Source organism: Lycium ferocissimum, chromosome 10 (assembly GCF_029784015.1).
Source record: "Lycium ferocissimum isolate CSIRO_LF1 chromosome 10, AGI_CSIRO_Lferr_CH_V1, whole genome shotgun sequence".
Classification (NCBI taxonomy): Eukaryota; Viridiplantae; Streptophyta; class Magnoliopsida; order Solanales; family Solanaceae; genus Lycium; species Lycium ferocissimum.
Window position 1 is genome coordinate 23,551,953 of NC_081351.1, and position 18,888 is coordinate 23,570,840.

Sequence of the window (18,888 nt, forward strand, 5' to 3'; positions counted from 1 at the left end):
TATGTTCAGTGATTATTTTATATTGAATGCGGTGGGCAAAACCTTAATAGTGGTATTTTCACACGAAAAAAATAGAAGTTTCCCAGCATTTCAATGAGACCCAGTTTGACTCTTTCCCACCATGTGTTTCCTGTGAGCTGGTTCAGTGAAAATGAGGTGGGGAAATCATATTTTATAACATAAATTTTCTACTGAATATCGGTGGGAAAACCTCTGTTTCTAGTATTGACACTGCTGCTTGTGTATACTCAGGCTGTAGAAACTGCTCAGCACCTATTTGTGGACTGCTTTTGGACTCACGATGCAAGTGGGCTGGTGCCCAACTACAACTTGGAGGTGTACAACAAACTTTGGCTAGAATCAAAAGGAAGCATCGGCCTCAATTTAAGAAGGTGGTTGCAGCTATCTGGGGTGCAGTAATTTATCATACACGGAGAGCTAGAAACTGGAGGATTTTCAAGAGAATAAATGTACATAGTGAGGTTATTCTTATACAGATAAAGCTCAATTGTAGAGAGGATTGGTATACTTAAAATGTCTAGGAAAGCTCATAGGTATAAAGGATTTTTTGCATTAAAGGACCACCTCTCATTGCACCCTTCTTAGTAGTTCAAGAATTGTTCTGCAGGGGGCTAATGAAGTTCAAAGTGAGGAAAAATTCCGGAAAAAAGTAAATAATTCTCGGTCCTTTTCTTTGATAAAGTTTGAAATTGAAAAAATGAATAACAAATGAATTATATTACTGTGATTTCAATTTTTAAACAGCAGATAAACTGAGCCCCTTAATTGAGGAGCAAGATTATGGAGCTTGAAAAAGGTGGAGCAGATGTAGAAACTAAATAAATAAATGGATTAATTGTAGTGTACAATACAGATGCAGAAACTAATAATTAAATAGTTTGTCATATTTAGCAGACATTAAAACCAGAATGCTGCAAAAGCAAAGAGAACAGTAAGTAAAAACTTACCAGCTACTGCTTAAAAAAGCAATTTCATATACTGGTATTGTTATAATGTCTAAAATAGGAATTTGACTTTGGTTAGGATGGAAGACCATAAAACAACAAAAGAGACAACATCATAGCAACTTAAAACACTTATGTACAATTTACTAGAAAGAGATCAAATACCGAAAGGGGGTAAAACAGAAAAAATAGAACATTAAGTCAAGTACTTCTAATGCAGCTTCACTATAGTCCATTAGTAATTTACAACTCATCGAAACACAACAAAACAAAAAGACATTCAAGAACTAGTAATGCAGCTTCCCTATAGTTCCATTATAATTTACAAATCATCAAGAAACAAGAAAACTTAGAAAAACCTCATTTGGCCTTTACATCTGAGGTAACATTTGTTCAGCAACAGAGGCCAATCCCTGCATGAGTCTGACTATCTCGGTCGTGTCATCGAGATAGTATTTTGCTTTGCTTGGCTTCCGCCCGACAGTGCAAGCAAAGACTTCAGCTGATGGAGCCATGGACGGCCCAGACACCGAGCTCATAATCACCTCGAACATGTCTTCATCCGATCGGTCATCTCCTATGCAAAGGACAAAATCTGGTGACATTCCTTTCTCTTGCATTGTGGTAAGGAGCCGCTTGGCAACAAGCCCTTTGGATACACCCTGCAGGAAGGAGCATGTTTTTGAGGACATACATTCACATTACCAGAAATTTAGCACATCTCAAGGACTAAAAAAATGTTTAGAGGGCAGATTTGAGTTTGCAATTGTGAGGTTTAGGACTGTGCCACAATATAGAGTTGCTATACAACATCCTGCAGTTCGCCCCTTTCCCAGCATATAAATCATACTCAATTCATTTCAATTTATGCGTCTTAGTTTGACTGGGCACAAAGTTTAAATAAACGAAACTTTTGAATCTTGTGGTCTTAACCCTTAAACCATAGATATATGTATAAATTACTTCATCAAAAAAAAAAAAAAAAAAAAAAAAACTACAGATGTGTATTGTACCAAAATACCCCTGAATCTTGTGGTCTGAGACATGTCATTAAACATGTCATGTATGATGTTGAAATTGAAGAGTTACTTAAATATAGAAAGTGACAATTTTATTAAACAGACTAAAAAGGAAAGATAGCGTAAGACACAATTTGAAACAGAGGGAATACCAAACACGAAACAAAAGAGAAAGCACAAACAAAGATAAAAGAATGTTTCACATATGAGGTCCCACAGTTATACATCTCAAGTCCTCCTCTCTTTTTTTCTTTTTCGCAAAAGGTTTTTCCTGAAGAATACAGAAAATAACGCGGATTCAAACTAATTACTTTTTCCCCTAAAGAGAATTTGTATCTACAGTGAACCTAATATACGCAAAGTCGATACTAGGGTCTGGCTTCTGTCAACAAAATTACAACTCAACAATATAGATTTCATTTTAAATGAGTCACATACCTACAAGTAGAGATGCTGGCGTTATTATGGAACGGTTGCTCTATCACCAACTTTTATGATTTAGAATCTTACATTAATTTTACTATTGATCAGACGCAACCAGTTTCATACACTGAGAATCGAGAATTAAAATTGACAACTAGTCTTTCACGTCATAAATGCACTGCCACGTCTCTAACAAACAAACCGACATATATGCAATAGCAACTATCTTCCAAAAAAACAAATATTAATTTGCAGTCCTCAAACAAGCGGCAGAAGCGTTTTCACTCCTGCAAATGCCCTCCATTTCTACAGCAAAGCTAAAACACATACCTGGGGCTTAACTTCCACTATATTCTGTCCACTCTTGACAGTGACAGGTTCATTAGCCAGCACACTTTCTAGGTGATCAAGAAGTTCTTTAGCCTGACACGATCCGAAATCAGGATCCGCATCCTCGTAAGACCAGACCATCGATGTTTCCTTGTCTTCAATAACCGATCCATCAGTAGTCTCGGTGTAAAGTTGCATAACAGGCTCGGCGATTTCTTTCCAACAACATTCTACTTCTGGTATGCATGTTTCCCATTCTTCATCTTGATTCATCCTGTAAATTCAAAGAACCATTTGAATTTTGAATCTGACCGTTAATTGTGAATTCATCTCTTCAAGGGAACCATTTGAAATTTGAACCTGAGCGTTAATTGTGAATTTGTCTCTTCAAGGGAGATCGAAAAAAATGGTCCTTATGTTTGAGGGTAGGTTCAAAATAGTCCCTCCAGTATGCATTTAACAGTTTTGGTCCCTCAAATAGTTAACATTTAATGCTCGTTAGATTTGATGAAAATAGTTTTTTTTGTGTGTGTTTGTTTTTGCGGGAGGGGGGGGGGGGGGTTCTGTGTGTGAAGATTTAACCATAAACACCAAGAAAGTCCCAGCAAAACCTAAAATATGCAACATAAGAAACTGCACTAGAAACTAAAATGATAACAAAAAGAGTAGCAGTAATTACTCCTCAAAAAGCTGCACCTGATTCTGGAAATAAGTCTAAAATAGTAGAAACTACATAAATTGTACCTCTAATTACGAGTTCCCGCTAATTTTCTTTTTTCTCATAGTTCCCGTCAAATTTAACTTTTGAGCAACTTATGGGACTAAAACTGTGAATGCATACTTAAGGAACCATTTTTGTCATTTTCTCTATCAAAAGGAAACAAGTTAGAACATCAAGCAATACCTCAAGAAATAGCCATGCTCGGCTGCAATACCAAGTTTCTCACAAGTTGGAAACCAGTCAGCTAACGTCTTTCGGCTTCTAGCACTGACGATGAACACCATATTGCTCTTGTCTCTGCACAAAGTTTTGATGATTTCAATGGTTTTAGCACTTGGCTTCTTATCGATTGCATTTTGAGGCATCAAAGTTCCGTCGTAGTCCAGAAGGATCGCCCTGGTTGTTGTCCTTTTATATGCTGAAACTATATGCTCCATCGAAAGCTTCCTAAAATTCGGATCGAGCGCAACCACCCTGAAACTTAAACCAAATCCAATACCCCAGCATCTTCGTCTTACGTGATCCTTGCATGTTCTCCCCAAATCTTGCAAGAAACTACGAGCCCAATATCCAACATCATGGGTACTAACGTACCTGTAATGTTTCTCGTGCCTAAGTTGCTTCTCTGGCTCAGGCATTACTAAAGCAGAGTCCATTGCATCGGCAACTACGTCGATGTTCCACGGATTTACTCGGATTGCTCCGCTCAACGAGGGAGAACACCCGATAAACTCGGACACGACTAACATGCTCTTCTTCTGTGTAGATGAGTCGAGCTTCAGAACCTTATCCAGCTTCTCATTTCCTTGTCGACTAATTATATACTCGTACGGTATAAGGTTCATCCCGTCCCTGACAGCTGTCACCAGGCAACATTCCGCAACAACATAATAAGCAATCCTTTCGTAAAACTTTAGTGGCTTATCAATCAAGATAACTGGTTGATACCCGGGTCTTCCGTAAACTTCGTTGATTCGCTTCACCGTTGAATTCGTTTCTTCCCGAACTTCTTCGACATCTTTTCCTTTGCCTCTAGCGGGATTCGCTATCTGCACTAAAACAACTTTCCCTTGCTTCTCCGGGTGCTGCAATAGAAGTTGCTCCATTGCCAATAACTTCAAACTAATTCCTTTAAATATGTCCATGTCGTCAACTCCGAGCAACAACGTCCTTCCCTGATGATTAAACTGTTCCACGAGCTCGGCGACTTTCGCTTCCGTCTCAGGGAGACTCAAGACTTGCTGAAGCTGCCCCATGTGAATACCGACCGGCAGAATTTTAATACTTACAGTCCTGCCATAGTACTCGAGGCCTATGTAACCCCTTTTCGACTCATAAGAAATACCTAACATCCGACTACAGCACGAGAGGAAGTGCCTCGCGTAGTCAAAAGTGTGGAACCCAATCAAATCCGAATTCAATAAAGCTCGTAAGATCTCTTCGCGAATAGGCAAAGTTTTATATATCTCCGAAGACGGAAACGGGCTATGCAGGAAAAATCCTAGCTTCACTCTATTAAATCTCTTCCTCAAGAAAGTAGGTAATACCATGAGATGATAATCATGAACCCACACAAAGTCGTCTTCTGGATTAATCACTTCCATGATTCTATCAGCAAAAATTTTGTTTACAGAAACATAAGCCTGCCATAGTAATCGATTGAATCGACCACCAAGATCGGGCGAAAGTGGCAACATATAGTGGAACAAAGGCCAAAGTTGTTGTTTACAAAATCCATGATAGTACTTGGTAAACAAATCAGGTGGAACAAAAGTGGGAACACACTTAAATGTCTCAAGGAGTATTTGTGACACTTCATCTTGCTCATTCGGGTGGATTTCTTCCTTAAGACAACCAACATATATAACCTCAATTTCATCATCACCTAAACCATCTTTCAGCTGGAGGAGAAGCGAATTCTCGTCCCAGCTGAATAACCATCCTTTACTACCATCAGTTTTTCTTTGTACTCTAATTGGCAGCTGATTAGCTACAACAATTATCCTATCTTTCTGAGCTGAGGACGATGATGGATCCGAGCAAACGCTCTCCGATCCATCATCATCCAGATCAGACATTATCCCGGCAACGGTCATAATACGTGGAATCCTCCGGCTCATTCGCGTGAAAGACGGCGAAGGAGCCTCGCCTGAAGCTAGCTCTAAAAGATTGGAATAGGATCTTGACACCATTTTTTCTTAACTAACAACACCAAGCCCACAAAACCAAAACACACTCTCGATATAGTAAGCTCCTAACATAGAAAGAAATAAACACAACCCCACTTCAGAAAACTCCCCCCAAATCAACTAGCTATAAGTTACAACTTCAGCTTTTTGCTCTTTCCTGCAACCCAAAAACAGATTTTTTTAGCTTGTGTGAACAAAGAAAAACCCCAAATGACTCAAAAGGGTACAAGAAAATAGCATCAAGATTCCATTTTGACAAGTGAATCACCCTTTTAGATTTTGTGAACCAAAAGGTGTACAAGAAAATAACATCAAGATTTCATTTTGAGAAGTGAATCACAGCTATGGTTGAAAACAAAATTAGATTGAGTGAAACCAAGCAAAAATCCCAAAAAAACTCAAAAGGTGTAAAGAAAATAACATCAAGATTTCATTTTGACAAGTGAATACAATTATTCTAGATTGGGTGAACCAAGAATAAACCCAAAAAACTAAAGAGGGTATAACAAAATAACATCAAGATTTCAATTTGACAAGTGAATATAATTTTTCTAGATTGTTTGAACCAAGAAAAAACCCAAAATGGAATAACATCAAGATTTCATTTTGACAAGTAAATACAAGTTTTTAAAATTATGTGAAGCAAAAAAAAACCCAAAAAACTCAAAATGGTACAAGAAAATAACATCAAGATTTCATTTTCACAAGTAAATCACAGTTATGGGGTGGACACAATACATGATGTATATATCAGCTCAAATAGATAAACTTTATGGTAAAGAATAAGAATATATTCAAAATAACAAAAACAGCTCAGACATAAAAATATTTTCTTGGAATAATTTAGACAGTAAGCACATAACATAACACATCAACAATTACAAACAAAAATAGTAATCTGAGGAATTATTTACCAGTCATTGAACACTTTGCATTACTAAAAGTGGAAACCTAAAGTGAAAATAAAAATAAAAATTAAGGAAAGTGTGAAGACTGAAGAGAAAAATAGACAGCTAAAGCTATACTGCAACAATGGTGTTTTTCTTTGTTTTTGTTATCTTTATTGTGGTGGGACTTGGGAGCTTTGTCTCAAAAGCTTATTATATACACTGCACACTGTTATAGATGTGGACTATGTAATATAATATTGAATATCTGTTATTGTGGCTCTGTATGTGATAATAATAATTAAGTTGTAAACAAAGGTTTTTAAATTGGATTAGTTAATGTTTAGATAATGTAGAATGTTATTGTAACATTGTCAATAATTTTGTGATACAGTCAAACCTCTTTATAACAGCTTTGATTATTGCATATTTTCTTGTTGTTATAATAAAGAGCTATAGTAAAAAATATAATAGCATATGTTATTGTGGCTCTTTATGTGATATAAGTTGTAAACAAAGGTTTTTAAATTGGATTAATTAATGTTTAGCTAATGTAGAATGTTATTATTGTGACATTGCCAATAATTTTGTAACAACGTTGTTTATTGCATAATTTTTATTGCTATAACCAAATGCTATCATAAAAAATATATAATATCTCATAACATGAAAGATTGATCGCATAAACAAATATTTATAATAAAATGTTATACTAAAGAATAACTGTTATGGAGAGTTTGATTATATTAATTGCAATCAAAGGTTTTTGAATTGGATTAATTAATGTTCAGATAATGCAGAATGTTATTATGACATTGTCAATAATTTTGACAAACATGACTCATGAGAGTGTGGGTGCACCAACATTATAAATGTGTATATACGTGTTTTGCAACATAAATGTTACTTTGCTAATAATTTTTTATAGAATTATCTTGTTAATATGTCAGATAATGCAGAATGTTATTATGACATTGTCAATAATTTTGCCAAACATGACTCATGAGAGTGTGGGTGCACCAACATTATAAATGTGTATATACGTGTTTTGCAACATAAATGTTACTTTGCTAATAATTTTTTATAGAATTATCTTGTTAATATGTCACTTTCTTCCTCTTAAAGTTGAAACAATGAAATGGACAATTTTGATGGAATTATTTATTTACGCTAATGCAGGATATATTATTGAACTTATTAGCACTCGTGTCGAGTAGAGATTTCTAGATTATTAAAATATATCGAAATCTTGAATAGTAAAAGAAAATGAAATAATATATTTTCAAGATTGAATTTCATACTCGAATAAAACATGTTAATCGTACAGATTGGGAGTTTTTGGTTTATCCTTCACTATCACAGAAAGAAAATTATTGATAGTTAATTAAAGTAGTGGTATGTGTCTTTATTTTTTTGTTAATGTAGGACAAGGAAAATAATGAAAAGATCTTATATAGGATACTTTCTCTGAGAAGAGATTACATATTAATTTTGCAAGAACTAATCATTTCATAAAGGGTCTCTTTCATAAAATGTATATGATCTATTCTTGAAGATTTAAAATATCTTGGATTATTCGTAGCTTTGAAACTTCTTTCAGATGGAACTGTTTACATTTTTTGGGTACTATTTCCTAAAATATCTAGGCACAAAACTCTTTTATTTTAGGGGATCACTATGTTTATCCATTTGGCCTAACTTTTGTCCTTACTTTTATAAGTACAAAGACAAAGAGGACACGCTACACAATTTGGTAAAATAAATAATTAGAGTTATGGAGAAATTAGTAATATAGAGATTAATTATGAAGAAATATATGTATCATTTTTTCGTAAGGGGGTTATTTACGCAAGATTTAGTTATTTTATCTTCTATCCGGCATCAAATAATACATAGATTTTCTCATATTTTATACATATATTAGTTATGATATTTTTTAATTTGGAAATCAAACACCGTGTTAATTTATATATGAATAATTTACTTCCTAACTAGCTATCAAATATGATAGATTATTACTTATGTAAAATTTAAAATCTACATAATTCATCTCCAAACCAGCTACCAAACAACCCCTAAAAGTTTCGATTTTGAACTCTATAAATAGAAAAAAATTAATAGAAAAATCTTTTTCCTTTTATTAAAATTGACCCTCCACAAATCTAAACTAATCGAATCATAAATTTTAAATACGAGATAATTATTCCTCCCTCTATCACAATTTACGTGAGACACTTTTCGTTTTAGTCTGTCTAGAAAAGAATTTATGTATTTAAAAATAATTTAACTAAAAACTTTCCCTTTTACTCTTAATGGGATGATTTATAGTCACACAAATATATATGCCTTGTTTTAAATCACAAATTACAAAAAAAAAAAAAAAAAAAAAAATCATTTCTTTTATAAATCGTGTACAGTCAGACGTCTCTATAATGGCACCTGCATATAGCAGCACCTCTCTAGAATAGCCAGTATTTTTCGGAACCGATTTTTTATGTTATATTTTACCTCTCTATAACAGCATTTTACTTATAACAGCAACAACCAAATTTATAATAATACGCTCTTTGTAATATTACTACCTATTTAACAGTCGTTTTCTTTTTATAGTAATATAATAATTAGCCATCTTTATAAAAATGAAATATCTATGATTACCAATAATAAGTGCGAGAGATTTTGACCAAATATTTGATCATTTAATAAATTATTACAATAAAAAATATTAGACTATATATATATATATATATATATATATATATATATATATATATATATATATATATTCATCATTAAATGATTTTTCTTCGTTATACAAATTGTAATTGAGCTTAGAATTTAACAATTAAAAATGAAAATTAGATTTTATACATCTTTTTTGCCTATAACAGCGAAATATTATTTAATTGTCAATACTGTTATAGGTGTATAACAGCTGAAAATTTTCAAACCTAACGATGATGTTATAGAGAGGTTTGACTGTGTAGTCAAAATATATTACGTAAATTGAAATCAAGGGAGTATTTAGTTATTACCAAAAGCAAAAAAAATAAAATAATAATAATAATAATAATAATAATAATTAAAATAAAAAAAGAGAGAGAGAGAGAGACAGTGACGCAATGGAGGTACAGCTGAGACACATGGGATCATATCTCTTCGAGTTTATCCACAAGGCAACTTCGCTCGTTGAATTTGAGAAGAACGAGGTGTGCCCGCAGGTCATGTGGGGTCCACTTAACGTTCTTACAAAATAGCTCTCGTGTTTGATTCAAATTACAAATTATGGCCATCCATTTGCACAAGGAAGTTGCACTTTCATTCTTGAAACTTAGCTTAATCTAGCATTGATCCAACATTTTATTGTACTGATCTCAGATTACACATTACTTTGCTTAAACTGACCGATTTGGTCATTTGATAAAAAAGTTTTGCCGTTACAATCCTGTGTACATTGAGCCGAGGGCTTATCGAAAACAGAACCCCCCAAAAGAGAGTATGTACTTGCGGTACATCCTATTGTTATATTTATTGTTATCAAAGAGTTTTGTCAAAAAAAAAGTACTATGTACTTGCTGTGCATGTATCCAAACAATGAGTACATAAAATGTGAGTGTACATAAAAGTTTTATAACCTAATCGTGATTGAATTATATATTTTATTATTTTAACTTATCACTTAATCATAGTAATTAACACAATTTGGTTTCAGTATTGATCCTGGCAAAGTTTTTTCTTGAAGGTAATTCCACCTTTTGATTTTGATTTATCGCCTGCTAAACTCTCCATATTTAGTCTATGTTATTAGAAATACATAGATAAGGACATGGTGCGTTTATTTAGACCAACACTACGTATGAATGGTATTAATTGACTAAACAAGAAATTGTAAACAACAAACAATCAGTTCAGATATTTACGGATCAATAAACAATAAAATATTATTCAAATAGGAATTTGAAGTTGAAGGTTCATTCGTTTAGAATGTTTGGTACTTTGTAATTGTATTTAAGCAAAGTATTGAAAATCGTATTTACTCTTTCTATTTCGGACCATCGTCATAAGTGCTAACCTGATCGAAGGAAAGAAAGGAAATGTGAAAGCAAGGCTATTCCGGGGCCTCAAGCGTCTGTAAGCCTTTCAGCTATGAAGTACGGATTAGTGGAAATGGGCAAAAATGATGGTTATAAGGCATCTAGAAGACCTATTTTCGGCTAGTCAAAATCAGAACTGCTAGGTTTGGGGGACGAGACTATTTCATTGACCAGACCATGGCCTGAGACTGTTGGGGAAAAATTCATCCCCCTGGGGAGAAGTTACAGACATCTTCCCACACCTTTTCATACTTTGTATCTGGAGTGCTTCATTTAATTTTTTCTGTAGTATTGGACTTTAACGGCTTTTGTCATGCACTTCTAGAATCCGGCACACTTGAAGAATCTTTTCTGATTATGGCATGCTACAACTTAAAAACCTATCTGCATCGGATATTACATCAAATCAATAGATGCATGACACAAGTGTAAATATACATAATTATAATTAATTACTATATTATTTCACTTCATTAAATCACTTAATCATGATAACCTAAATTGATTCGGGGTAAGTACTTGCCATGTTACTACACCTATTATTTTTTTGTAAAGTGTATTTGACATAAGATAATTATATATTTCCCAAATGAAAGATTATTTAACTGCAATATGATTCAATACTAACGATTTTACGCACTGCTCAAATAGTCCCATTTGCCCTTGGATTAGCACTAAAGTACCAAGTATCAAGAGCGTTTCATAAATGATCACTCAATCTTCACTTTATTGTATCAAGTTACTAAGTTATTTATTATAACAAAACAGTTACTTAACTTTATTTAAGTAGGACAAAATTCACAATAAGTCATTTAACTTTATTACAAAGAAAATTGTTTTGTGACTTGCTGCTATACTTTGGCAAAGTCGAACGACCAATTGATTGAAGTCCTTTACAAATTATGTCAGTTGGATTAATTCTTTTTATTCAACTAGTGAAAAGTTATGTTTACTAATTTCCTTAAATATTACTACATGTAATTGTACTAAAATTTAAAATTAAATAATTTGATTTAATATAAACATTATTATATGATTAAAAATTGTCATTAGTGTTTCAAGCGGATTAGACGGACATCTTGCAGACTGTGCCAGTAGTAACAAAGCCAACAGCTTGAACTATTTTGACCAAACAAATGTTTTTTTTTTTTTTTTGGGGGGGGTTAAAAAACAAATGATTTTTTCTTCTATTAATCCGACAACAAAACCGCCAAAAAAGGCTGTGCCACTCCAATATTAATTTTGTCTTTCCTTAAAATCATTTACTACTTCTAAGTTGAACCCTTAACTTTGGTAATTTAGAGATTTTATTTTCACCTCAAACCAATAATTTAGTTCAAAAGTCTATAATGATGTATGTTACATGCGCTTTAAAGCAATTCTTTTGTTTATTTTTAGACATATTGGATAATGTTATTATAGCACATGAACTGGTGATTCTATGTCTCCATATTTGTTTGTCTTGGCTATGGTGTATCTCCACAGAACCTTGCAGCAATTAAGGCACAATCCTCAGTTCAATTACCATCCCAGGTGTGCCAAACTTGGCATAATTCATATAAAATTAAAAATAATTTCTTAAAGAAATTAAAAAAAAAAAAATCAGATTGCTCAGTGTGCCAAATTCCAAAACCAAACAGCAAAACAACATGGTAATTTCCTATCTCCAAAGCCCACCGCAACCTTATCCTTAAGGGGTGTGTCCCACATGAGGTATTAGCTTGTGGACCACTATCACCAGGTTGGGGTTTGGCCATTTCGGTGTATAATATTATAAAGATAAACATGTCTAAATAAAGTAAGAATTTCAACTTTTAGTCCAGCTTTTATTGGATAATTGCCTCTTTTCCGATTTGGGATAATCATTTAACTCATATTAGTAGTGCTTAAAAGTTTACAAATTTTCCACTTAGGAAAAATTTAAGGAAATTATATATGGCTGAAGTTTAAATATATATATATGGAGTCTAGTTATTTTTACCTAAACTTCATGCACATATGATTGTAGTTGAGTCGTATGTGATTTTTTTGAGTTATTTTTACATGAACTTCAGTCATTTTAGTCTAAGGTTCAAGTATTTTTGTTTCATTTTAGTTATATGCGTCTTGGTTAGTCATTTCGCTTGAAATTCAACTATTTTTGTATGATATTTAGACAGTTAGACATTTTTGTCTAAAGTTCATACACATATGTCTGAAGTTTAGTCATTTTATTGAACTTCATGTAGTAATTGACTGGATTTAGATTTGTCAAAGCCAATTTCAGACACCGCATATCTTAAGTTGTCTAAAGTGGATAAACATAGTTTTTTTAAAAATAGGTATAAGTTAAATAATAGTATTCAACTAGAGTGTGATGTGAATTATTTACGTCGCTATATAGTCGTCGATACATTTAATATATAACAAATATATAAGAAGTGCATAATACATGTGTAGTTGTTGATGTATACTCTATGTTTAACAAGTATATAAAAATATAGCTCATTGATTATGCACAAATATTACTATTATATATAAGCGCTAATCCTAAATGTTTGTCGTCCTCACAGCCCTTAAAGGTCCTATAGGAAGCCTACACGTGGCTTTGCTGAGCAAAAGTTCTACTCCGGGTAAAGTTATGTGCGGCAGTGTTACTTTTAGACAAGCAAAGAAAAAAAAAGAAGAGGAAAGGATATATAGTTGGTATTTTAAAGATAGGCTGGATTTGGTGGATTAAACTGTTTGGAATTCCAGGAAGCACGGTCCACTTGTTAGATGATTTGTGGACAATTTTATCCATCACTTTTGAAATTCTATGATGTATTACAATTTACAAATACATAAGGGGTTGTTTGGTTTAAACACAAATTATGATGGGATTAATTATGTTGAGATAAGTTATACTGAGATTATTTATGTTGGAATTAGTTATCTTTGATATTATTTCTTATTGATTGTTTGGTTTGTTATATTAAAAGTAACATGCATTGCGTAACTTTTAAGAAAAAGTTGTTTGTTTACAAAAATACCCTCCACCTTACGTAGTAGAAAAAGAGTTTTGAGAACATCAGGGCTATTTTAGTCAATTTCACTGTTTTATCCTGGGATAAGTTATCCTACTATTCTTCTTTCTATCATGCCACTTACATTTGTACTTGTGTGCTCTTTATGCCTACAGAACAAAATTCACTATATCGCTTAAAGATTTGAGGATAGTTTGAAAAATCTCTTTTCTCAAAGAAAGATAAAATCAGGCTTTCTAGTGGCAATTAAAAAAGTCGTCACTAAAGGTTAACCATCCCAAAACATGTATAATATGTGTATATTTAATAAGAAATATCCCAAAAAACACTGAGGCGTTTTTGTATATAATATGTATCATTTGTATATAAAAATATATATCAGTACCTATCTGTAATGTATAGAAACTATATAAAATATGAATCACTAAGGTATGTATCATTTTTGTATATAATATATATCATTTGTGTATATAATCTGTTCTTTAATTATTAGAGAAGAGTTTAACTTTTTTTTCTTTAAAAAAAAATTAGACCAGACCATCTAAGTCAAACTCAAAAGAATGGAGAAAAAACATGGAGTAACTCAAAGCCTAGACTTGAAGAACTATAATTTATTTTCTACTTTCACTTAATTCAGCGATAAAACTTTTTATTGGCTTGATAATTTTAAATGGTGAAACTCTAACTTACTTTCATTAACTTCATTCAAAGGATAACGTATTTTTTTCCAAAAGATATGACTGTGGCGAGCTTGTACTTAGGTCTTTTGGTGGCTTGTACATACCAAACTTTTGATGGCCCAGACGGTCATAAATCAGCAGTTAAAATATACAGGACTATTCGTGCTTATAGCTTTTACTCTTAGTTTTGCCCACTGTGAAAATGTGTTTTTGTCAAATAGCACAACTTAGGAGTCCTGTAACTATAATCTAAACTGCTTGTTCAAAAATGCAATGTAAATATAATCTACTTTTTGGTTTGAATTAGATTGTGATTAGATAGCTTCACTACTTTAACCTCTTCTTATAATTCTTCCTTCGGTGACATAAGTGATACAATTTGGGTATGTTTAATAATCCCCAAAAAGGTCTACTGAAAAAAGTGCGGTAAAAAAATTTGATACAAATTTTTATATTTTGAGTTTGGGCCTGGGCTTAGCACGGGCCGCATGAAACTAGTAATACAATAATTGGAAACAACATATGATTAAAAAAGTAAAAAATAAATATTAGAGTTATCTTTTTATTGTGAATTTTGTAGTAAGTCGTGTAGTGTAAAATTCTCATGCCACATTAACATTTAGGGTGATGTTTATTCCATTTTAAAATGGTTCAAGAGGGTAATAGAACGTTCATAGAGAATAAGTGTGTTTCTGAAAATTCGAGACAAGATTGAAGATGCTGTCATGTATTTTCCCTATATTTAATTAGTTTCTTAATTTTGATTACCATTCTCCTCTCGACACCTGTCCACCAGCTCTTTAGAATTTATTGGTGATTCTCGATAAGAAGTATACAAGAACTTGCCAGCTTTAACTAGGTGGGCCTTTCTTTGTGTATGAAAGAGATAAATTTAACCAATTGAGATGAATCTTGGTTCCCTACAGGCTTATGCTATAAAAGAGATACATAAATTATAAAGGAAGAATGATTGCTTAAGATTTATTAACACATAAATTGTTGATATCTTAATGCTTTCTCTATTATTTGCTCTATCCTTTTTAATTTATATTTTTTTCTTCTAATTCATTTGGTATATGTTATTTAAGTCGAAAGTCTTTTAGAACTACCTCCACGAAGTAAGGATAAGATATGTGTACGTTCTAACTCTTCCCCCCCCCCCCCCCACCCCACTCCACCCTATAACGCCGGATTCCATTTGTTGGATTACACCGAATATGTTGTTATTGTCAATATATCGTGTATAAGTTTTTTGATATCGTGTGTAGTATATTGAAAATGACATACTAACCAAGCTTAATATACATAATGCTCCCTTAGTTCCTATTTAGTTGTCATGTTTATTTAATAAGATTCAAATATTTATCATTTTAGAAAATTAAGAAGAAATTAATTAATTTTTTACAACTTTACCCTTAACATTAGTTATTTTAAAATTAGGAGGCACAAAAATAAAGTTCACTTATTGATTGAAAGTACGATTAATGTGGTCAGGTATTAAGAAATTATTAAGGATACGCTAGTCAAATAACTCTTCTTATTAGAGTAATATTTTCTTGAAGAGTATGTCAAAGCTTATCCTTATAACTAAATAGAAACGGAGGGAATATGAAATTATGTAGTGGAATCGATTTATCTAATCGCTCTAAGGTTGAATCGGAATTAATAGATAATTTGAGCTGGATTAATTCGAATTCACGCAAATTTTACTTAAAGGTTAAAACATTTCTACCAAAGCGATTTTATTTTTAGGACTTAAACCCGAATGACGAAATACCAATCACCCCCATCGCAACTTTTGGTATATGATGCCTTCAAAGTTACTTTCCCCACCAATAAAATAACACATTCTTTCGCTAAAATACAATAAAATTAAATTTGGGCCCCAGATAGATGGAAATGGTCCAACATGACTACATGAGAAATTAGTTTGACGTTGTAAAACCAATGAGCGCATTATTTTTCAAACCAAGAAAAAATGAGAAATTAGTTTGACGTTGTAAAACCATTGAGCACGTTATTTTTCAAACCAAGAAAAAAAAGAACGAACACTTTTCACCAGAAGTCAACTCTTTCATGATAGAGCAATTTATAATATTCCCTGTCCCTTCTACTAAATGGTTTGACTTTGCAAAACCAATTAAACATTTTTCACTATACTAGTTAATTTTCTTCCCACCCGATGTCTAATATTCGCTTTGAGATTCTAATTAATCTAAATTTTGTTGCATGGTCTATTAAACAGGAAAGTGCTCTACATTTGATTTTTTTTTTCATTCTTAGAATTTAAACTCGAAATCTCTTATTACAAGGAGAAGGATCATATTCACCCTACCGCAACCCTTTATGGCAGTCAACTCTTTTCCATGAAAGAACAATTTATACTATTCTCTCTTTCTTTTCCTATATTGATTAAATTAATCATTAAATAAACATCTTCAACACTAAAATAAAGTCAATGACACTTTCAATTTGCAAGTTGTTGGGATTCTTATCTCCCAATAGCGCTAGACCTGGCTTTATTGGCACTTAGATTGGTGGTGTACTCATATTCTCGAGATCAAACCACAATATATTTCTAACCCTTGCTTTTTTTCAATTTGTTCCCTCTTTTTGGTCAAAGTTCTCTCTCTTTCTTCCCCTTCCTACCCTTTTTTTAACTCAATAAATCGATCACTTATAGTCCGTTCAGAAAAGGCTCAAGACGCTCATACACATGTTGGAAATGACTTAAAGTAGCCTCCTTCCACTATTGGACTCCAATTAATGTTAATTTTCAAGTAATAAATGTCCTTCCTTTACTTATTAAATCCCGATTGCCCTTGACATTAATTTTCGGATTGACAATGCTCCTTCTCTTGATGAAATTATGAAATGAGGTCATATAACATCATACTAAAGTAAATGCACTATATTATGATAATTATCAAATTTAGGACGCCAAAAGCAAAACCATACAAGATGTGTAAACCCATTTTAAGTTACAAAGACACTAAGAAAAGAGTTTTGTGTAACTTTTAAAACTATTGGGGAAGTTGATAAATTAACCCAAAGTTATTCCCACTTTGGACAATGATCTATTTTATACTTAGGATAATATCACTTTTGGCCCCTCGATTATTCGCAAATTATAATTTTGATCATTGTGATATCTAATTTATAAGTATATTTAACGTTCAATCAAGAACAATGTGCATTTCTATTTCCTTTACGTAGAAAATATGTAGACTTAAACTATTTTGCTTTCAAATACTAAGTAACAACACAAAGTTAACATTACACATGAATAATTAAAAGATGTAACGGTTGCTAATTCAATAAAATTGTAAAGAGTTGTAACCAAAAGGAATATAAGTGCATCACTTCGTTTAATTGAAAGCTCGTACTTATTCAGATATCACAAGTACCAAAATTAAAATTTATCAATTTAAGGAATTAAAAGTGGTATTATCCCTTTATACTTTGTTAGACGTAAAAATACGGTGTGAAACAACTAATGTGGAATCCCAAAGCAACTTTCAATTTTAGATAAGAGCAAAACCATATAGCCATAGACAGATAAGAGATGTTATTTCCACATGAAGACAGAGAAAGGCATCTTAGTATATTTCCACTCTAAAAGAGTGATGGCCCATGATGAAGCCCTACTATTTAATTCACTTTGGATAACAAAAGTTTTATAATCCCCAATAGAGTCTCACGTGAGAAGCTTTTCTCATTCATGGTCCCACGAATTATTATTTTTAACTTTATATGTGTGTGAAAGGTGTTTTAAAAGGTAGAGTTGGGACTCGCCTCAGGGCTTTGCTCCGGGGGTGGAAAGACTGGTGAAACGCCAGAACTTACACGTATGAGCTTGGGATTACGAGGCTGCACTGCTTACGCTCAACTATACGCTCTAAACATGCCCAACGTCCAACGCTCGGGACTAGCCTAACAATTCTTACAGAATTATGCGTAAAAATTCTTAGCTAACACATTTTACCCTCATAATTCTTTAATAATGGATGATATTTGATAGCTTTTTCATCTATAGAAATAAGAAGACTGAGAGTAACTCAAATAACAAGCCGTAATAATGCATATTTACTGTTTGATAACACCGTGGGGGGTGAATATCACTTAACATTTTTTTAAATATACATAGCCGAATTTTACTTCTTCACTTCATTGGTCTTCATGTTTTTTGTCCTATGTCTAAAAATTATCTTATTTTATTATTTCACTATTTGAAAGTAATTTTATCTTTTACGCATGAAAGCATGATATTTTAATTATAATACCGATAAATTTTATAGATGTTTTAGGGAGGTTAATATATTTTACGATACTGTGATTCTTTTATTCTATGAAATTTAAGATATTAGAGTTGATTTGCATCTCATATAGTTTTTAAAGCATTGCATTACTTAAAACTTGTAAAATCATGTTAGTAGAAATTTTGTTTGCTATGAGCCTCACGCCCCCGCATTTTAAAGCACCGTGTGTGAAAAAGAGTGTGTATATGTGTCGCAACCCTATCTAGGGTCATGACCGGTGGTAGGTAGGTATTACTCGCAAGCAGAATAATTTGAA

At 32.6% G+C, this 18,888-nt stretch overlaps 1 protein-coding gene across 1 annotated transcript; it reads right to left on the minus strand.

The window, feature by feature from the left end:
* Positions 1-1,171: 1,171 nt before the first annotated feature.
* LOC132032878 (alpha,alpha-trehalose-phosphate synthase [UDP-forming] 6-like) lies at positions 1,172-6,721 on the minus strand. Its single transcript, XM_059422655.1, has 4 exons — positions 6,562-6,721; positions 3,642-5,804; positions 2,738-3,011; positions 1,172-1,627 (listed from the first exon to the last, which is right to left on the minus strand). Exons 2-4 carry the CDS (start codon positions 5,648-5,650, stop codon positions 1,337-1,339), a joined length of 2,574 nt encoding a protein of 857 aa, XP_059278638.1. The 5' UTR covers positions 5,651-5,804; positions 6,562-6,721; the 3' UTR covers positions 1,172-1,336.
* Between the last annotated feature and the right edge of the window lie 12,167 nt (positions 6,722-18,888).